Consider the following 23,174-nt stretch of genomic DNA (forward strand, 5'->3'; position numbering starts at 1 on the left):
CAGGAATAATTATGTTTAATCTATGGCTTATATCCAAAAGAGATAGTTTACAAATTAGGTAATGACTGATAGTTAAATCCAGGCCATGAATCATTCTGCAACAGACAAAGTAGAATGAACTTCCGCTTCTAGTTGTGCTTTGTTAGAATTACTACTAAAATTAAACAGTGATTGAATTAACCATTGCAGATATCTTAACCCTTTTTTCTCTTTGCAAATGGTCTGTCAGCAATGGATGGATTTTTATTATAATAAGGTAGTTACTACCATTTATAATACAACATATCTGCTGACCCAAAGTGTTACTTAAAACATGCTAGTTTTAATGAATTCTTTCATGGTGGAGAATATATACTAATAATTATTTTGATCAGCATTCATCGCACAGGACTTTGGAAATATGAGATTAAGATTATTGGCAGGGTTCTTGCTCAGATTTTGTAGCAATCCCAAAGAGAGTTAAAGAAATTCCACCTGAGAAACTGTTTGGGATGATAGTTCACCTAACAGACTTGATATTTTAGAGAAGACTAACCATCAAATGTTCCTGACACGATTCCTCTCACCCCAGCCCTAAAGAAGGGAGTCTGAACTGAGTGTGTCCCCTTCCCCTCAGCAAACCCCGGTACCTCTGTGGAGCTGCCCATCTCCCAGGTGTGACCGTGTCACTTGTAGACAGGCAGCACCTGAGCCCCATGCGTGGCTGTGTGTTCTGCATGCTTCCTGGCCAAAGGGCACATAAACTGAAACCACAGAGAAGAACTTTTTGTTTTTCTTTATGAATCAAGTCCTTGAAAAGGCATTCTTTTCATAAATCGCTTTTACTCTTTTATAATTTCTCTTGACATATAATTCTTGGTGAGTATGCAGATAACAACAACAAGGCAAGCTTAATATTCACTCAGACTTAATCAAATAGATCATATAGTCTTGATTTTACCCATTAAAATATTTTCATTTATAAAAATTAATCTAATTATAAATATTAACACTAAAGATTGAAATCACTTGATGACAAAATAATTCTTTGTGTGCTATAACATATGTTTTTATGATTTTTTTAAAACAGGAAATTATATCTTTGCACGTATTTGGCACAATAAACATTTGTAAAAATTCAAATGCCTTAGAGCAGGTGGGATTTTTTTAAATTTTTTTTTTTTTTTGCAATGCCTACACAGTACACATTTTTCTGTCAAAGAAGACTGAATATTTTAACATTGTAACACGATAATAGTTGCTTTTCATGCCTCTTAAGGAAAACAACCTATTCCAAACTTCATTGGCTTGTTTAAATCACACTAACAGAACAAAAGCCAAAGAATTATTCTATTAAAATTAGTAATTTCTGTATTGATATTACATACACAATATTAGTTATTATTTATTAAACGAATATGCAGACCAACCACCATTAATGACATTTCATAACACGCATACCTGCATAAACCAGAACCTGGGAATGTATTGTATACATACACGAGAACAGTCAATGGAGGAGAAGACTGAATAACAAAAAAATTACTAGGCATCCTACTCTGTTTAATCTCCTTTACCGGATTGCATATATAAATAAAATCTATTTGTTTTATGTATATATTTATATATTAAACAGAGTGGGCCGAATTCTGCCCTCACATCTGTGCAAACCAATTTTAGAGAACTAGTATTGTGTGAGAGTAAAAGAAGGCCTAATTTCACCCAGAATGAACACACTGGTTCAGATCTTGGGCAGATGGAAATTCCTTGAAGGGATGGAATGACGCTTATGTATTTTAGGTGGGAAGATGGTTGTATTTATTCCAAGGGTTCCTTACATGCAGCTGGACATCAGAGTATTGACAAGCTAGATGTCAGATGTGGGTAGCAGATTTGCATCTGGAACCATTTTTCCAACCAACTCATCCAGCCATTCCTTGTCTTCCCCACTTGCCCCCCTAAATGCAGCCTAGTCAGGAAATTTGCCCAGTTTTGCTCATATTTGCCTAACCACAGACATTTCATGGCCTGGTGTCTGAGAGGACTGCTTTCCTGCTGTATGGCAGGTAACATGTGACACTCTGCCTGTGGGTGTTCACTGGGAGCCCAGGGAAAGAAGGAACCCTCTTCCCTTCCTAGTACCCAGGGCTCCCTGGAGGGCTAGCCACTCCTCAGTGCTGAGGTGGAACTTGCTAGCCTGTGCCCTTCTTGACAGCACATTTCATGCCAACCCTGTCTGCATTTGGGTACCTGCTCTGCCACTTGTGTGGAAGGCAAGGGATTCACTGGCTTATCACCTCCTCTAACTACCTCCTTTGTATTCTTCAGAGCATAAAATACCATGAATTGGCAACACCCTTCCCCAGGGGGTGAGAGGAACACCCTGTTAGCAGCATATTCCTCCAGGACTTCTGCTCAAGGGTCTTCCAGTTTGACTCACCTTTTAAAGGTCTCAAGAAATGAAAGAAGAAATATTACTATTCACAATTGAATTCAGAGTGGTCCAGTGGTAGTGGGGTACATGTGGCACCAGCAACAGGACTCAGCTACTCTATGTTGGCTACAGACTAGTGAAGGAAGAGTTGTCTGGGCTACATTTGCCCCCTTCTCAGAAACACCAAGGAACATTAGAAAGGAACCTCTTACAGGCTGCAGTCACCCTACAACCACCAGTCAGTCAGCAGAGATCTCATCCACAACACTTTTACTTTCTTTTTCCAATCTTAAAGGTTTGGACAGAATTTATTCTGAACTACAGCGTGGTTGGCCACCATCAAGTGGACAATGCTACCAAGAAGAACAAGACATACAAAGGTGTTGGTTTCACAACAGTGTTCAGATGTTTCCAGACACCAGGACTGTAACTCAACAGACATCTGGTCCACATGTGTGGCCACCAATTCATGGTTCAACATGACATCCATGCTCCCCATGCTGCCAAGAGCAATTTACCTAGCTCTAGAGCATTCAATCTGCCAAACGTACCCTCAGTGAACAGAGAAAACTTTGCACATCACATCTCCTCCTACAAACCCTCTCAAAACTTACACTGATTCTCCACACCCACCATGCAGCTGAAAAGTGGCACACACTGCACAGAGTTGTTCTTATTGCTCAACAAGACGGATGCCTACGTGAATAGTAAGAGGCCAGCAAATATGGATCACAGGTCTGCTTTGGCAGATAATTTGGCCTATAATTATGACTGATTGAGTGTACAAAAACATACTGCAGTTTAAAGACAACATACTTTAGTACAATCAATAGGGAGAAAAAGTGCATCTTAAAATGTGGAGCCTTGCTTTTGAAACTCAGCATCCTGTCTAGAGTCCTGTGAGAACTTTAAGGCAGAGTTTCCTGTAGCAGACCACAATGCTGAAGACTTGGACAGCTTTCTCAGTGAGGTATCCAAATGAAGCCCTATAACTGAGGCTCTGTGGGTTCTTGAGGGTCCATTTTCAGCTGGACATATGCAATGGCTGTTAAGTAAAGGCACTCTAGTGTACAGCCTTAGGCAGTGTGTTATTGGCAGTAGGGAAGTTTAAGTTTAGTACATCACAGCAGATCCTATAGCAGGTTCCTAGAACAGAGAAGGACAGGAAAGAAAACATGAATGAAACACAAAACAAGCCTGCTGAAGCTCTATAGAGCCAGGTCCTTCCCCTTCTCATATATCCAGTGCCAGACTGATTCAGAACAATCAGTTTTTTCCCTTTATCCCTATATGGCTGCTATAGAAGAAATGATTGACAGCTGTCTAGTGAAGCCTATTTGTTCAAATCCTGCAGAGCAATATGTGGCCTAACTACCCCTTAAATCCACTTAGATAACACTGGAACATTTCTCAACAATTAGTGAGAATCAAGGTGACTCTCACCTGCAAGTTACAGTGTGCAGCTGGTTCTGTGAGGATCTGTTTCAGAAGTCTGAATTGCAGGGGACCACTAATTTATTTATTTTTTTAAAAGTAAGGGTAGCACATTCCTGGAGAGCTGGCAGCCAGGTACATTTTCATGGGCTGACATTCAGGAGCTGCTATACTATGGTGTACATCTTCCAGGACACTGGTCAGATTTCCTTAGAGCTGCCTCAGCAGTCTCTATTTTTTTTTTTCCTCAAACTATCAAGAGATGTTTTGTGAAGATGCTGAAATATAGCTGCCTACACACATACTGCTATCTCTCTATTTACTGCTTTTAACAGAGTTTTAAAAACATTTGTTTACCATTAAGTCCTTGGCAGTGCTTTTCCTCTCTTTAGTTCTTTGTGTTAGAGATCCTTGAAGCATGAAGTTTCTGTTAAACGTTCTGACAGTGGTAACTGGAGAACCATCTATTGTTTCACCTGAGAAAGATACAAAAAGGGAGATTTTTCACATAAGAGACTGAAGCAGATGTAAAAGTACTTATGAAGAGTCACAGCTTCCAGAGAGATAAAACCTCCCCTAAGATGTATGAGGAAAGCTGGATTTAATTTAAATTAAAAACAGCAGGCTGTGGTACTCCAAATTTATTAAAGTTTGAGGCTATGTCAATCTGTGGAATTACAAAAGAGTAATGCAAGGTGAACTGGGTCCTAGAACTGTCAGAGATAACGCACCATGGGGCTAAAAAAAAAAAAAAAAAACCAAAAGGAGAAAACAGAAAAAAAGCACTTTATTTTATAAAGCAAATTCAGAGCCATTACATAACATACCAGGAACATTGCTGAGCCACATCATATGGACTGAAATTAGCAAACACAGGCTTTAAGAAAGTGGTGGATTGTGGAGGGTGGCCATTGGCTTTTGGTCACTGCGATCACTTGGGTGTCACAAACTAACACCAGGTATGCTGGAGGGGCAGCATGCCTCTTTCAAGTATTCAGCATTCCTCAGCATTTCTTTTTCCAGCCTTCTGCTTCTGTTTCTATTTTTTTGCCACTGTCACAACTCTCACTGAAGAGAAAGTGGTGATGTTTTTTAATATGAGAAATGGGTATATTGTATAATGCAAGTACAATGGAAAATGAGGAGGAGGGACATATTTAGGCTTTGATTTTTGTAACACAATCTTTCCCCTACTTTGCTGAACCATACATTATATCGAACCTTATAAAGAGAGTCTCTCTCTCTCTAATGTACATAATAATTGAAGCGCACCTTTTATTGGTGGAGCTGGAAGTTTTCTCCTCTGCTGTCTTGATGTGTCTATTGTATGCATCTGTAAATAACACATATGCATTACTCAACTCCATTATAGAAAAAGAGGCAAGATTTCCCCAATGTATTTTTGAATACTACATAATGTTCTGGCACCTGGTTTGTTTGCTTTTGATCCCGTTTCCTTGTCAGGCGAACACAGGGAGCCACGTTCAAGCCTGCAACAGTGAGAGCTGATATTCTGCTCTCAATATCTGAAATCTTCAAAGAAAATAAAAGAGAGAGACAGACAGATGGGGAGGGGGGAAAAGAAGTTTTAAAATTACTGTGGATGCCACTACTAAAATATAACCCTCCCCCAGTCAAATCCTCTTTATTAAAAAAATATAAACAGGTGGCTAACTTCAGCAATTCTGACACTTCCCTGAATTCTTTAGTCTTGATGTTAAAAGGGGCTTAATTTGTTAGTAAAGATGGAGTAAAAGAACAATCCAACCTACCTTGTGAATCCAAGGAAGAGGCATTTTACTCCTTTTGAGGAAAAAAAGAAAGGAGGAGAGAAAACCTGCATCTGCCATCTCCCAGTTACCTTTAGCTGCATAATCACAATTTCATTCAAACTGTGTTTTTCAAAGGCTACATTGAAAGAATGACTTCATGGGACACATTTCCTAACTCTCATGCAAAGTACATCCTCCGTCACAAAATCTAAACATTTGATCTTACATATTTATAATTTAAATGTATATGTATATTAAGCACAAACACGCAGGCACACACTATATAAAAACACTGAATGGAAAACAAATTGCTTGGGGGAAAGTAGTCTGATATTGAGAGTAATGGAAAAAAGTGTTGACAAAGGGGAAAAAAGTATCAAAGAAGTCAGACATATATAATCTCAATCCTGATTCACGACACCTGAAGCTGTTCATTCTGCAGAAGACCTTCCATTGGCCTCTTTGCCATCCTCCTTGCATAGCTTAGGCCTCTCTCCTCCTCACTGGTCACCTCCATTAACAGATTTATAAAATAATGACCAAAGCCAACAAAACATCATTGCCAGTTTGCCAGCTAGTGTGACAATGCACTTCTGGCATCAGGGAGATGTCAGACTCTCAGATTATTGCTCAGTCCTGAATTGAGCATGCTTCTGTTGAGTAAAATCATCAGCTACTTCCTATTAGACCCTGTCACAGGCAGTTCAGAGTGTCCCGCTGGATACAGACCGGTCAGTGAAATCACTGACAGTGACCTGCAAGCAGTGTCAGCACCCTGAGGTCTGGCAGCATCACCTTGTTCAGCTTTTAGCACCAGATCATAATGTGTTCTTCTGAGCCCTAGAACTTCTGGAGCCTGCTAGAGTGATGCTAGATTGCATCCCACAAAAGCTGGTGCCTTTTGGCTGGGATGTGTGCTGCTTAGCACCTAAATCCCAAGGTAGGCTTGCAAGTGCTAGGCCCTGTGCTTGGCTCAGCCTCTGACTGGCATTGGCCTTTGTCAATAGAAAGCTGCCAACACTGGTTTCTTTTGGGAAGTGCTTTACAATTTGCTGATTAGATAAACTGCCTATGACTGTATTTGCAGCCTGACCACAGCCACACACATGACACAGAGCACACCACGTGAGCTGCCGGGCAGCAAGGAGTTGCAATAACAGGCTGCTGCACTCCCATGTCCAAAAACAAGCTGAGGGAAGAAACAAACAAACAGAGTACATCTGCCTGGGCTGAGTTACACATCTCAGTTATGCTTTGCTCAGCTCATGTGATGCAGTCAGCATCCTTAAATCATCAGACTGCTGCAGTACAAAAGAATATTCAAAGCAAGTGTGTGCAGTGAGGTGAGTGCTAGGCAAGGCAGTGGGAAAACTGCAGATAGGGAGGAGCTGCTGTCCTCACCTGAAGCTCTGCATGATGAACCTGGGCAGCTGCTGTGGCCACCTGATCCTCCAGATCGGCCAGCTCAGATTCTTCAGTAACACTGTTGATCTTGCGTGCGGCGTCTTCCAGGTTGGTCAGCTGCCCCTCCAGCCCGTACACCGTGCTGGCTGTCAGGTACACCTGCAGGGCCAAAGCAGGGAGAGATGTCAATGTTTTGTGGGCATGGAGGTTTGATCAGACTGCATTTTCCATGATACCTTTGAGTTTCCCTGCTTGCTAACCCACTACAGGGAGACTTACCTGGCAGAAGAAAGGCATGGGGGAATAATCTGAAACACACACACACCCACAAAGAGAAGGGAAGAATGAGGTGGCTGCATTACAAATTTCATAGGTGCTACAATGGTATTCCAAAACATATTTGTTCCAGATTGATCAGCAAAGAAAAAATTTGAAAAGTTTGCTTTTTCATTATTGATATTCAATCGCATAACAAACCCCCTAAGTCTATAAGGGAAAATCAACAGATCACGCCTCATATAAAGCTGCATTTATTAAAACATGCCTAATGCCTTCTGGCAATCAAAGGTGCATGAATAACTGTTCAGCAGCACATAATTACTAACTTCTTATAGTCTAAGTGTGCTTACATGTATAACAGTTTTCCTTCCCATACTGCTCTCACCCAAATATACAGCAGCCAAATCCTTCCCACCTCCTGGGCCTTTTAGTGAATCTTTGGAGGATCAATAGACTTATCTGGGCCAAATAAGACAGAATTACTGACTTGCTAATTTAGAATTCTTCTCTAAAAACGAACAACTTTTAATATTTTGATCTACCTAGGACACCTATGATAACTACAGCTAAAGGTTTCATTTTCCATTCAGCTCCTCAGAGCAATAATTCACGATATACTGCATTTTATTGTTTCTTTTATTTCACAAAGAAATCTAAGGTACACAGCTGGATGGAGGTCTCTGGCGCTTAGAAAAGGGTAATTTTCAAGCATTAACTTTTGACATCTGTGCTTAAGACTGCACAGAACCATGTGGAAATACTGTACTTTCTGCCTATTTACTAGTTAGCCAAGAGATTGTTTCCATGAGGCTGGTAACAGCACAGTGGAAATGAAATACATATTCTGATTTTCCACAGTGGCAGCCTTGCTAACTGTAACAGCAGTAAAGACTGTGTTGCTACAAATGAATTAAACATGTTCTATGCTCCACTTTATTGTTCAGGGGGCAACCAAACAGAATCTAAAGCAGATCTTTGAGCCGATACCTTCATTTCATACATGTCTTTCACTCCAGTCATTATATCTCCCAACAATTCCTAGATCATGCAGTCCTTTGACATAACAGGTATTCAAACAATTTCTGGCCATGCTGTGACTTAATGGATCAAAAGGACAGAAGAATGACCAGACTAAAATTTAATCGTTTACTTTCTATTATTTTTCTATTTCATTATTGTTTCTTAATTGCTTGCAAAAGTGTTTTTTTCCTTTGTATCAGTTGTTTCAAGGCATAAATGTAGATAGCTTTTTTTCATGCGTGTGACTTTCCTAAGAAACAAATTCACTATATCTGTACAAATTGCATCTTGTAAGAACACAGGCTAACTGCAGGCATGAAATCTTTGGAAAACATACCTAGAACAAATAAGTAATCTCATTTAACATTTTTGCTGAGTACTTGGAGACACAGGTGGTCCATAAAGTTAACATGCTGATTTAAATAGAAACGATCCTGTTTTTGTGGGTTGTAATTATTCTTCCCATTCATTTAAATGATACGTCTTTGTGGTATGACATACCACAGGTACTTCAGATTAAAAGGCAATTTTCTAGAAATTTCTCTGTCACATCTAAAAGCTTAGAGAAAGAAGAAGAAGAAACATTTTGAATAGAAGCATCTTTAGAAAAGTAAAGAAAATTTGCATTTAAATGCTATACCAAAAATCTCTGCAAAGTAAGACGTACTTTTCAAGAGGGGAAAAAAATCTAAAGAAAGTAGAACTGATAGAAAAATGTGGGAAAGGAAGGTCGTCAATGTTTCTGTAACTCGTTCAGTCCCTACCTTTATTAAATTTTAATGAAACTTTTCCAGCTAGATCTAAAGAAAAGATTTTTCTAAAGAATATTCTCTTCATCTGAACAATTGGTGCACTTCCCAACAGCAATGGTGTCCTTGCAGGACTCCCCTGAATGATGCCCTTATTTATACATTCACATTCAGATGGTGGAAATTTATTTTACCACCATTTATGTACAGCTTCCACTAAAACCCAACCTTGTGTGGGTACAGGTGGCCCTACATTCTCCACACTAATGCATGCACAGTCTCCAAAATAGAGAGAGCAAAAATGAACAGTGTCTATAACAGTGTCTATAACCCAGATCCTCTTCCAGAATTTGCTGCAAAGATGATGTGCTGCATGTAGATCTGGCTCCAGCTGCAATGGGAAAAGTTATGGATTCCTGAATTTCTAAAGGCTCTTTTAACTCTGCCATGGAGTGTGGTGGTGAAATCTTGAAGCTGAGTTCTTGCCACCTACTTCATGTCCCATCTGTGACAGAAAGATGTACTGTCGGGACATAGCAAGGCTAAATTGGATACCTTATGAATTCTGCAGGATGCTGAGAGACATGCTGCAGTGAGGGCAACACCAAAGCAAGGAATGCTCTGCCTCAGTGCCTGCTCTCTGCTCAGTGAGAAATGCTGGACCCAAATGAACGACTAGGGGCCACAGCACCAGAGATGCCAAAGCTCGACACGGATGTGAGGGATTGTCAGAGTGCAAGTATGTGTGGGGGGAAAGCACCTTAAGGTTGTTTACAACACAGTTCTCTACAGAAAAAAAATGTGGGAGCAGATTTTCCCAAATTGTTCTCTGTACTGCAGAATTTCTTAGTTTTTCTACAGATGTGGTTCAGCCTGGACTTGAATTTTTATTCCATATTCACTCTCCTGCCAGATGAATTCTGTGGTGTTTGGAGCTAGGACACTTTAGTATTTCACGGGAGAGAAAAATCTCCATCTACTCATCTACTTCCATTATTCTGAAAAAAATTAACTAAAGTAAGCTAGAAGTTGCTGTTAGGGTGCATCTCTCATGTAACAATGACATAGATATCATGGTAGGTGGCACAAGGAAGGCACTTCACTTCCCACAAGCTCAGGTACAGCCTTCTCCAGGCACTAGAGCAGCAACTGCTATGGGAAGCCTTTATCATTCTGCAGAGGGCCATATCTGCACTGCCAGACATCCAGCCTCTCCTGGGCACATCCTGCTCTCTCAGCCCCACTGGGGAGGGCTTCCAAGCCTATTTTGCTTGTTTGTTTTGAATTTTCCTCTCAGAGAGGGGCCAGGAGCATGGCCACTGCATGGAAAGCTCCATGGTGGGGCAGGTTCAAGTGGCTCTGGTGCCCCATGAGGGAGTGCAGGAGGTGCCAGCACCCAGGACAGCATGTGGGAGTGAAAAGGAGCAGGAGCACCTCAGCTGGCACAGTGAGATGCCTGGCAAGGTTGAGCAGAGGTGGCAAGGAGAGGTTATAAAAATGGATGCATAAAAATTTCCAATGAGTAGTGACTTCCCCCTAAGATTCAGCACTGTACTTTCTCTTGCAGATGGCAGGGACTCATGAAAAAGGATGATTTGGATGTGGCCAAACAAAAGTTTGTTTAATGCAGATTCTCCAGCCTACTTTCTAACAGTGTAGCAAGGAGCTCCAGCTCCCTGGGTACTCAGCACAGTGTGCTGGGGATGTGCGGAGTGAGGAAGAACTTCTCCACTTCTCTGTGTGGCTGGGGACATGCTTTCTCCACCTACCCGTGGAATAATGAGGTTGTGCTGAGACTGGGAGACGTGTGGTTTCAGCCAGGCATGGCACAGCTGCACAGCCACAGAGATTTGGAGGGCTTAAGTTAACTTTTGATAGAGATTCTACATTTAGTTGTAAACACCAAAGCATCCAACTTCCCCTCCCCACAATATTTTAAGGTATGCATAAACCCACCAACACAGCTAAGAACCTGTTGAAATTGGATTTTTTGTTCTGTTTGTGTATTTGTTTAATAACCTCAGATTAATTTTGAACATTCACTGATGCTGCTTGTGTGCTTTTCCTTTCAAGTTGGTGCGTACACATAGGCACAGTCACTCACACATGTGACTCTTTCACATACTGACTCATGTTCTTACGTTTTCTTCCAGTGTAGTGAGCTGCTCATCAAGTCTGACAGGGTCTGTACCCAATGGGAGGGTCCCTCTTCCTCTGTCCTGAATGTCATCTGGGAAATCACAGGGATCGGTGGATTCTGCTATTAGTTCTTCAGTGGCATTGATGACTTTCAGGACTTCTGTAGATATGTTGCAGAGAGAGACAGCAGAGTACTTCTGTTTTGTTTACAAGAGCAGACAGAGAAAACAATAGCACAGAGGGGTAAGATATAAATCATCTTGCTAATAGCCACAGCTTTAGCCATGCTAAAACCGTATCCATGGCTAACTGCTTCGAACAGACACAGGAACCATCTAATGGTATTGTAATCTACTTCTCTTTTCCTCCCTCCCTTTTTCACATATGCACACTGCTACAGCATGCAAAATAACATACACATGCAGTTCTTCTACAACAAAACTCTACAGGAGGGATGGTCCAAATCTTATCCCAAAGGAGCACACAAATATCCAGCTTTAAAATCCAAATGAGCTAGATAAAGCTGGTTTTGCAATAGTGTTTTAAACAGGTTTTAAAACACAGTTTTCCTTTTTGGATACTGGCAAACAGATGTCTGTCATCTGGAATCATCTGTCTCTGTATCCCCAGGAGCTATTGCATTGCAGATGCAAACATGGGACAGCGATCTTCAGCAGCCCTATGAGGACAGCATTTTGCTAAAATGCTTGCTATGAATTAAATGATCACCCCAAATAACCATAATTTGAGCTATAAGTGTGTAAACACTTGTATCTTTGTTTTTTAAAAATTTCCATTTACCTTTTTTAAAAAAATATTTATGAAATAACTTATATCAAATATGAAGGAAAAGCATGCAGCTTTATCCATTTTTTGAAACAATTGAAAACATTTTTATCATTGTTTCTTACTTGTAATTTGTAATTAACTGTCCTGATTCTGATTCTCACATAGCCTTAAGCTTCAGGACAACTTCCGATGGCAATAAAATTTCATATGATGTATCTTCAAGCACCAGGCTCAACATCCAAACTATACAGCTCGGAGATTGAGCCAAAGCTTGCCAAAGCCAATACAAATACTGTCACTGAATATATGTGCAATTCCTTTAGTGCTGCTTTGCCTAAAAGAAAGTGTGGGAAGTTTAGACCAAAATTTAATTAATTCCTCAAACCTGCAAACACTTATGCATGTGAATTAGGGGCCCAACCATCTGTAAATTTTCTCACAAACAAAATATCTGTAGATCCATATTGAGGTAACAGACAGTCTTTGGATTCTATGTAGTAAATTATATAGTGCAGGAAAGGATAACTGATTAAAAATATCTATAGGCAGGATATAGGAGAAATAATGGTCATTTGATTCCCACAAACTCTGGTGGGCTAAACTAGAAAACCTCTTTTATCTCTTTCCTTTAATCAGCTGTCCATTTTTATGTTAGATAAGACTTTCACTTGCAAACTACTTTTTTAACAGTAGGTACTCAATTGTTGTGTATCAAGACATTAAGACATCTTTAGCAATGTACCTTCTCTGAATTACAAGAAATAATTAGAAACATGAGATTAAAGAGAAGAAGAACAAAGCAAATACAGTATGCTACAGCACTCAGACCTTTAGCTTGTTAGGACAGCCAACAGAGCCCTGAGCAAGCAGGCCTAGGACTCTCTTACTGAGAAAAAATACTTGAACCCCATAAATAGCCTACTGTTTTTTCCATTTATTTTCACAAGAGCCAATTAGGTTAAAAACAGATCAATAATCTTATAGGACAGAAGAGGAAATCAATGTTACTTTATTATTTGCTTCTACAAGTACCTAATTCTTATTCTATTCTGTGAGTAGTGGAAAAAAAAAGGATAAAGGCCAGACACTACATTTTCTTCATCATCTTTACTGATGTATGTTCTCCATTTCATGAAATGTAGCCTTACTCTAGTGTTCATTATTTCTTAAATTTTTATTATCCTTTGTAGTTAATGATGGATTTCCAAAAAATATTAAATTAAATTAGAAAGAGGTGGTTTTATACCAGAATACGAGAATACATATTGGCATTTTTACAGACTAGTTACTACAAAAGAGGTTTTTTTTGTTTTCCAGGTAAAGTGGTCTGTGATAGAAATCCTTGTGAAATCAAGATTTTGAGTAAAAAATACCCTACCTTCTCAATAGGTAATGGATAGAGGAAAAAAAGCTCAACAGGAAAGAACAGAATAAAATAGATTATTTTTCATTTGGAAGATGATCAATGATCACCTAGTCCAGCCACCTGACCAGTTTAGCGTTGACCAAAAGTTAAAGCACATTGTTAAGGACATTGTCCAAAAGCCTCTTAAACACTGACAGGTTTGGGCATTGATCACCTCTCTAGGAAGCCAGTGTTTGATCAACTCAACAGTGAAGAAATGCCTCCTAAGTCCAGTCTAAACCTCTGCAGGTGCAGAAATGTGATTTTTAGTTTTTCTAGAATTTTGAGGTAAATTCTTAGTGGCAGACACAGTTCCATTTTTAAAACTGAAGATTTGCTTCCCATTAAACACTGCATAAGGCATGTTTAAGGCAACTAGATGAATGTTCTTAAAGTGTGGGCATCACTGAATGTATCTCAATCCCAGCCTGCAAGTATCTAGACACAGGAGTCACAACATTAAAGCTTTTTAATGTAAGCTTGTGAAACATCTGCTTTTAAAGTATAACAAAGATACAGGACTAGAATTTAAACACTGAAAAGAAATACATGGCAAGCAAAATTGATTTTCCTTAGAATATATCTGGAGAGTAGATCTCCCAAAACTTAAGACCACAAGCAATGTTTCAATGTATTTAAATCTAACATTTGTGAAAATTTTCTGCTAAAAGGTATTTAGAATTCAGCTGTACCTGGGCTGTATTTTACAGAGAAGCAAGAAGAGATTAATATCTCCCTGAGGGAAACATAAAATCAACACGTGGGGAGTTCAAGGGTTCTCAAATTGGAAAGACTGGATATTCAGTTAATGGTTTTGCCTGCTTTTTAGCCTCTTTTTTGAGCAACTGTCAAAAGCTGTTAAAACAGCTCATGTTCCAACATGGTCAGTTTGCAAATCTAGTGGGGTACTCTAGATATAATTTCTTAACACCTGTAAGGGGAAAAAACCAAAATAAATTAAAAAATAATATAAAAAATAAAACATGTCCCAGGTTTTAGTATTTCACAATCCTCTCCCCTCCCACCTATGTCAATCTTAGGATTTATGAGATCATATAAAAATCACCTAAAATTCACAGGCACATGCACACCAAGATCATCCCGGTAGGTGGACATTTCAAATTGCTCTAAAGACTTCTTGGCTAATTTATCTTGCCCTTGCAGGAAAGGTCATTATTAACATGTCTAAGTGATTCAGAAGGACAGCTGTCACGCCATGATGAAGACCTTCCTTGTCAAGCAGGTCAGAGAACTAATAGGGATGTGGTAGATGTAGGAAGAAATCTCTATTACAAATATCTAGCACAGAAAAGCTAAATGCAACCATTGTTCTTGAAACACTGCGATGCATTCTGATTTCAACAGTGATACCCTACTTCTGAATTAACACCAGTCCTCCCCAATCAAATCAATTCAGCAGATACAAATTTGAATGTTTCTAGTAATTATGAGAATTTCATTTTTTTTACTGAATTTCAGACTAAGAGTTTAATGAAATGAGGAAAACATGCATTTATCCTTTTTGTGATAATTAATGTCCATGGTCACAAATATGTTAGAGACACAGTCAAAAGGAGATGCTCAATTTCCCTGAGTTCTTTGTGGTTATTTTTAAAATCAATGAAATAATAAAAAAGTGTGTGTATGCAAGCACATATACATATATGTGTGCATTGAATATAACAAACATCTTGGAAAACTTCTTTACTGTCATTTCTGTGTGTGATTTGACAGATGGAAAGGATTCTTGTTCTGAGAAGATTGTGTTTCAGTGGTCTAAGCTACCTCTTGCTGATTATTAGCCACTTCCCCTTCCTTTCTGCTGTCTTTCTTTCCTTTTCCTGCTGATGCTGCCAATATTTCCTTTGTTGTTTTACTCAAGCATGCTACACTGGAAGGTGCTTTATAGACTTGCACAAAGGATGATGAGTAACTGAAGGACATCAGGATGATAAAATGAAAGCAATGTAAATATCCAAACTGCTACAAGTTTGTAGATAGAAGGGGAACATTAAGTCCTCGTATGCATCTCAGCAGCCTAGGACATTTTCACATAATTTCCTTAGCATGAACATTATTGCTTTTATTTTTACTGCTCTTAAAATAGTGAAGTTCTCCATCACTTGCACTATTTTTTTCTCCACACTGCATTTTCTCTTTTTCTGCTACTATAACACTATGTCATCTCTAGGTTCCTTTAAACTGGCATGGGAGGCAGTGACTTGCAATTCAACAGAAAGCAGTGACAGCACCAGTTAGATCAAGAAGTAGAGCAAGAACACCTATCACTGGTAGCCCTGGCATATTGTCCCCATTCTTGATTACTTGTGGTGCAATCATTTTTATCTCCAGTCTCAAGGCATTATATCACGCTCTGAGTCACGTGCCTGTTGTGCAGTTGATATCCCCCATTTTTCTGTAGGGAGTTGAGGGGTGCTGGGGAGGAGTCAAGTTTTGCTTTGCCACTGATTAATTTGTCCTTTCAGAGTAACCTGACTGAATCCAAGCCTGATGACAACGAAAGTAAATCCCCAAACCTACCTCCCTCATCTCCCCACCCTATGGGAGTTCATTCTACAGCTTTGAGAAGGCCCTGAAAAGCCAAACAAAAGTCCTTCACAGGCAAGCAAGGTCTGAGACACAAGTCACACTGTGGGAGGAACAGAGACATCAGTGTCCAGCTGTCTGTGGCAGTCATCAACCCTGACCTTCAAAAGATCTTTTTCCTAAAAGTGAGCTGTAACCACGCATTACCACAAAGACTGTGGGGGAAAAAAAAATGCTAAAATTTGCCTTGATATTTGATGGAAGACAAGTATACTATGATAAACGGTGATATTAAGGAATTACTCTTCTGTGCAAGTTTAAGACTTCTGGTCTTGACCTTTAATGTCAATATCTTCATTTATGGGCACTCTTTTACAAAAATAATTATCTTACAGACTGAGAGCTATTATTCTAGTGACATTCTCCTAAGTACAACACAGAAATACAGCCTCTCTTTGTGCTAGGTAACTGTGAATATTATATTTTTACTAATTCAATCCACTATCCTAATGTAGTTACAGATGTTATGCCTATTCATTTGTAATGCCTTATTTCTAGAGACAAGTTGCCTATAATCATGGGAAAGGAAGTGATTTTCCAAGACGTGAAATATTATGGGCTAAGTTGAAAATGGATATATTTACATTATAAAATCCACAATGGACACAGGCTGATGACATTGCACAAATGGAAAAATAATTTCACTTTAAAATCGCCCTTGATATTTTTACAAGCTAAGACCAAGATAATGAAAAGATGATTAAAATTCATAGAACAAAATTTAAATCTGAGAGTAAGGAAAAAAAGAAAGAGTTAAAAGGAGAAGTGTTTTGCTAAATTAAGCATCAACTTTTGACACTAAAAAGTGATTCTTATTTTATGATGGAGAGAATGATATATGACATGCTAAAAATAGCATGTATTTTAAAATATAAGCATATGTTTGCTCAGCGAATATAATGAAAATCTATTTTATTATCTGATCCTCATAACCCGAGACTCAAATAGCATAGAATATGAATTCTCTTTCCATCTAGAAGAATGATAAGCAACAGACACTAGCAGTAAAGTAAGAAAATATCTACTCACTGTGTACAAACTCTACAATGAATTAAGGGTTTTGATTTTTTTTTTAAATTGGGAGCTTAGAAAGATTTTTGAAGACCACTATGGTCAGAAAATTTCCTTCCAGATTTCTTAATACAGGTGAGTACATGAGAACAGAAAGATCATACACCTTATCTTTGTCTTGTGTTCTTCTCTACTGATAAAACCAAATTCTCATCGCAAAAACAAACAAGAGAGCTTGCTCATTGCTCCCATCATAATATATGGCTAGATGTGATTATAAAGTAATTTTCTGCAATGATTATTGATTGTGGCCAAAAGGTATGATTTTTCAGGCCTGATATTTCCAGGAAAACATTTTGAGTTTGAGAATGGTGGTTGGGAAATGTGGAAACCCTCAATATCACTTCATGGCATCTCTTACTACATAAGAGATGCAAGAAGACATAGACAAAACAAAGCTTTCTCACCTGCTGCAATACAGTGGATAAAAACTGCAGCTTTAAATGAAGATCAAAAGCCTTTTGTTTTTCCTAAATAGTGGGAAAGCAGTTAAATAAAAAGGCAGAAAAGTTACATTAACAGCTACAGAGGTTAACATTTATATAGGTTAAGAGTTACAGGGAACTTTAGGATAAACAACAAGGATAAAGAAACTACCAAGAATAAAATACCATAAAATTTAGATTTTACATTTATTAGTAATATATTTAAAATAAAGCAATGCCTAATTTATTTTTATTTGTGGGATTTAGAATAAAAGACTTCATTAAGACAGATATTGCAAATCACACATGAAGCAGATGGAAAATAGTGATTTCCACCATCACAAAACAAAGTGGCACTAGCAATGGAAAAATACTTTTGCAGCAGTGGTAAGAAGAATAAAAGCCAGCTATCTTCAATTTTGGGGTCTACATGATTCCAAGTTGGACACTATGGTATTCCTACTTACAAAAGGGTCTGTACCTCACTTAGGCTACAGTCAGATACTAATGTGGGAAACACCTGGGCTAAATTAAGTAAGATGTCTTGTGCCAAATCACTTCCTACTGTTTGCTGCTGTCCCTCTCCTGGACTCACTGTCCCAAAACAAACAAGTAAAACCCTTCAAAGTAGTACTCTTCAGTGACCAGTCAGTAGGCTTACCATAATCTCCCTAATTTACATAGGCCTGTTTAAACTAAACTGACTGGTTTTGCCTTGAAATAATGATGAAACCACAGTTACCCTGTTGGCTGTGCTGGGACAGAAGTATCTTCCAGCTGAGAAGCAGCGTTTCCTTGAAACTCTTCCAGCTATATCTGAAAGACCTCAACTTTCAGTGCCAAGTCTCTGGGCAGTTTACAAAAGAAGATAAGAAAATAGTAATTTTTTTGTTCCAGTCTATTTTCCCACTATTTTTTTCCAGCAGCTTACACTAGTCTTCACTGATTTTCTGCAACTGTACCTGAAAAACGGCTGGTACATTTTCTCCCTAAGTAAATAAATATTTGGTGATCAGAGGACTGAAGGAGATTCCCCTTTGCATGCATGCTGGACAGAGCTGGCTTGGGTGTTCATGCATGTAAGTATCAAAATTGAGACTGTAGAAAGAATGCTTGGCAAAGACACTGCATTCCCTGTGTGAAGCCAGCTGAAGTTTCACCAGAAGTTTCTACTTCTCCTGGTAGATTCCACAGGGCTTTGATTCAGTCGCTCAAACACAGACAAAGTGCAATTTGAAACAGCTTGAAGTATGTGAGGATTTTGAAACAGCACTGTCAGATATGACATGGACCTGGGAGATGCATTTTTCCTCTGGATTAGCAGTTTAAGGCCCTGTGGGACACTCTAAGGCATCTCAGATGCTCTGTCTACATCACTATTTATGAAACTATATTGAGCCCAGAAAGTGTCAGAATTGAAGGACCACAAACACCACTGCTCACTTTTGAAAACTTTAAAAAAAATAAATGCTTGTGGTCTCAATTCTTGAAACTGAAGACTCAGATTTTGACAAAATAAACTTAGGATCAACTTCATATTTCATATTAAAGAGTGATAACTAATACATGGGAGAAACATCTTAAATGGGATTTTTATCCAGCAAACCACTTAATCCTCAGTTTAAAACTGAACATATCCTTGACTGCTTTCTTAAATTAAGAACTTAAAACTTTGGATCTATTAGCCCAATTTGAAGATTATTGTATCATACCTGTTTTAGACAAAAAAGCCACTGTTTCACCTTCCTGAACCAAAATCTTTTTTTTTCTCTGCTGTCATTCAAAATCCTGTGCATAGATTATCTGCAGTTCATAAACCTTAGAGATCACTTTTTACAATGATGCCGACATTCAGTTTTCAACCCTGGACTTTGGGAGACTGCCCGGATAATTAACATAATCTTAAAAGCAATGATCCATGAAAACACAAGAATTAGTCTGAGCACCTTGCATACAAAAATGTGAAACAAAAGACACATAAATATCTTCTAAGCTGTTAACCCAGGAAGATATCACTGTACTACATTTTTCAGCATTATTGTCATATTGGTAGCAATGTAGTAAAGCTACTATACTTACACTATTATGTTTTCTTGCTTAAGAAATCCATGTGGTTCTGACACTCCTTTAGGAACTTTTACTCAGACACTTCTAAAGCTTCCAGCATATGAAGCTGGATGGCAGTTTCCTATTAACCCCTGCTCGGACCAACAAACCAGCCAAAATAGCCAGGAGTGCAGGGAGCTGCAAGATAACGATCACGAAAACTACGGCATCATTGCTCTTTGAGGGCAGTGCATGCACTGGCACAAATGACGAACAGAAGTCCAGCCACCAGGACACACAGGCTCAGTCTTGTTATTTTAGTACTGCTGTAGGGTGTAACATTACCCTACTGTGATGCTTTAACAGGTCTGTGATACACAGGAGAGATTCACTGATGTGCATGTCCAACGCCATTCTCCAGCTCCATCAAGGCTGTGAGCATATACTACTCCACTGACCAAGTCCCATTAAAATGTTGTTTGTAGTACAAACCTTTCCCAAAATAAAGCTTTATAAAATCAAAGAGAAAGAAAATTTTTCCAGAGACTGAAAGCATAAATATTTTATGGAAAGATTATTTATGCTGTTATTCATACTGTCAAGAAACTCAGGAGGTTTCACTTAGGAAATGGGATCCCACTGTGCTACTTAACAAACTCACTTAGAGGTTGTCATTCAGAAAAGAGCTACTGTGTCATATAATATTTTCAACAGACAACTACTAAGCCTTGGTTGTAAGATTCTCTGAAAAGAACTAAATGCACAAGGGGATTAAAAGAAATTCCTAAACACACAGCACGTTGTATAAAGCTAATGCAAATAGGAGAGAAATTCAACGTTACAACTGAAGTTTAACTCGCTCACTAGCATATCTTAAGCAAATTGTAGAACAAAGTAGAAGGAAACAAAAAGAAAAACACAAGGTTTAAACAACTACTTCAATTTTTATGCTATGGGTCAATTTGCAAAAATGGCAGGGTCTATTCTGGTTTTTAAACAGTATCTCTATAGCTTCTGATAAAGTGGTAACAGTGATAGAATGCATTCAAAACGCAGCCTGCCAAAATTGCCTTCTAGAATGTAATTCTGGCATATACTGTGAAATACAGACCCAACCTATTTATCTTCATGAAAGCATTAAAAGAGAAAGAGAATGGACAGAGGAGAGCATGAACTAAATACATCCTATTTATCATGCTTGCCAGTCTCAGGATTGGTATCATTAAGATACTTCCAAGGGGATTAACATTTTGCTTTTTTCTTCAGACATTTGTTTAGGGTTTGGGGGGAGTGAATAAAAAAGCAAAAAAATCGGCCAAAACAAACAAACAAAACAACAAAAAAATGAGCACAACAGAAACAACTGTGCAAATCATTGTGCTCGTACGAGATGTTTCACTAAGACAAAGTTGCACAACTGTGAATTTTGGTTTGCTCACACCTAAAGTGCAGAGGAGCTGAAGGCCAACTCTGCCCTGAGCACGGCTTTGGATGAAAACCGCTGCTATTCACTGCACAACTGAGACAAGTGGGCTTTTCAGGGCTCTGCACACCTCTGAAAGACCATGAACTACTTCTGTAGTGTAATAAGCACAAAATATTTTCCATAAAAACAAGTCTGCTGTAGGACTACGTTTGTTTTAAAACAAGAGCTGTGAATTTCCATAAGACCATTTTAGGCAATCACAAATTGAGAAATAATGAAAATGATTGTGCTGAAATCTAAGAAAATTTAAGTCTAAGACACAAAATTAACTTGTGTTAATTAATCCCACCTGAATTCCTCAAGTACCCCACATGAACTAAATAATTAACTCAAAGGTCATCATATTCAAATTTGCATTTTAAAGGAAGACATACAACACAAAAGCTCAGTTTGAAGTGAGAACTCAGAACCTATAAATTCCCAACAACTTAAGCTAATTCTCCACTCAAGCTGTGACAATTTTTACCATTGCTTCATATTTTAATACACTAAATATTAGAAGCATCAGATTTTAAAAGCATCAGCTCAATGTGTGATTACATGATATTCCCAGCTTCCATTATAAACAGAAGTCTAAATTTTTAAAGTTGCCAAGAGGTGAAAGTCAGATTTCCATGAGTACCAGGTACTTAATTTTCAACGATTCAAAAACAGTAGATTTTTTTTGAAGTTTTATTCTGTAGTGAGGGGTACTAGAACTAGGAATTCACAGTGATTTAAAGTTGCTAATGTGTTCCAGAATAAGCTTATGAGAACAGAAGACTAAAGAAAACAAAGACAAGCAACTTCGCTAAAATATAAGCAAGATGACTAAAGTACAGTATTTAATTTATGTTCAGGAACACAAAGCAGATTGTAGGCACTCCAGCTCTCTTTTCAGTGGTTCAGAATTAGTGCTTCTGTATACCTAATTTGAAACTTGATGCCCAGGTCAGAAGTCTGTCTCTGACCAAGAATGCTGAGCGCTAGTCTGAAAGATCTGTAAATCCCTACATATGCATTCTCCAAAATCAGGCTTCTTAAAGAGACAGCATATTGGCACATATGGCTCTGAAGGCATCTAAAATTACGGGTTCCCTGAAAATAGATTTTCTATGCTTGTCTTCACATGTCATCTACTCATCTTAAAGATATTGCATCTTTTATGAGTTTAGCCATGTCTTTGTATTTTAGATTGTCATGATTCTTACAGCCACAACTGGTATTATGCACTGTCATCTTCAGTACTTCATTATAAGATGTTGGTCAGCCACGTTTCCAGAGAGAAGGCACGTGTCAGAAGATTTTAAATTACCTTTAAGGACAACTGTCAAGAATAAGAATGAAAGCAGCATGCTTGTTTCTCTACAGGTGGAGAAAGTTCCCCTTACAATTCTACTGAAATCTAGACCATGATGAGTACTGGGGTATTCTGGTTTCTTTATTATAGACAAAAAGAATAAATACTGTGACCATTAATGACTAAAAATTTTTTTTAACCAAACCCAATAAAGAATCAGGAATTCCAAGCACTTCCTTTTTGCTGAACATGGTATGCCTCTTCTTTCTTTAAATTTAAGAAAATTTTATTGAGGAAAAAAGTATTAATCTTTGCTTTATTTTAAATAACTGACTTGCAAATGTTAAAGAAATAACAAAATTAGAAGAGGAAAAAACCAATATTACTTTGTAGATGCATGCAGATGAATAAGTACACCACAAAACACACATTTGGCATTTTCTGTGCTCAGTTCACCATATAGGAGCATTTCAGAAAGTCCTATTTACAGCTTTTAATTCTAGACTTCAGTTGCATCATGTTATACCCTAGCTAGCCTGTATATGCCATTGAATAATGTGATATTGCTGTTTTGTTTTTGTAAACCAAAGAAAAGAAAATTGAATGCTGCTAACAAGCACTGATGATAAAAGTTTTATGTGATTTCCTTGGAAAGGAAATTGTGTGTACATCGTGGAGGTACTACTCCTGTGTAGTCTGTGGCTAAATAACTCAGAATCAGAGAGTCACAGACTACGTAAATTTGGAAAGGACCTCCAGAGATCACCTGGTCCAACCCTTCTGCTCAAAGCAGAGTCAAATAGATCAGATTGCCCAGGGCTATGTCCAGTCAAATTCTGATTATATCCAAGGACAC

At 38.4% G+C, this 23,174-nt stretch overlaps 1 protein-coding gene across 5 annotated transcripts in view; it reads right to left on the bottom strand.

Annotated features, from left to right (window-relative positions):
- Positions 1–759: 759 nt before the first annotated feature.
- Positions 760–23,174, bottom strand: part of MYRIP (myosin VIIA and Rab interacting protein) — a 212,958-nt gene continuing 190,543 nt past the window's right edge. For 3 of the 5 annotated variants that reach the window (XM_051789211.1, XM_051789213.1, XM_051789212.1), the window contains 6 exons: positions 11,213–11,407; positions 7,021–7,182; positions 5,276–5,380; positions 5,120–5,180; positions 4,205–4,323; positions 760–3,559 (listed from right to left, as the gene is read on the bottom strand). In XM_051789211.1, the coding sequence (XP_051645171.1) occupies positions 3,527–3,559; positions 4,205–4,323; positions 5,120–5,180; positions 5,276–5,380; positions 7,021–7,182; positions 11,213–11,407 (675 nt within the window). In that variant the 3' untranslated portion in view covers positions 760–3,526. Of the gene's footprint in view, positions 3,560–4,204; positions 4,324–5,119; positions 5,181–5,275; positions 5,381–7,020; positions 7,183–11,212; positions 11,408–17,489; positions 17,553–23,174 lie in introns of all 5 variants that reach the window. The other 2 variants (XM_051789215.1, XM_051789214.1) reach the window with 2 other exon arrangements.

Source organism: Manacus candei, unplaced genomic scaffold (genome assembly GCF_025592945.1).
Source record: "Manacus candei isolate 608988 ecotype Guabito, Panama unplaced genomic scaffold, ASM2559294v1 h1tg000026l, whole genome shotgun sequence".
Classification (NCBI taxonomy): Eukaryota; Metazoa; Chordata; class Aves; order Passeriformes; family Pipridae; genus Manacus; species Manacus candei.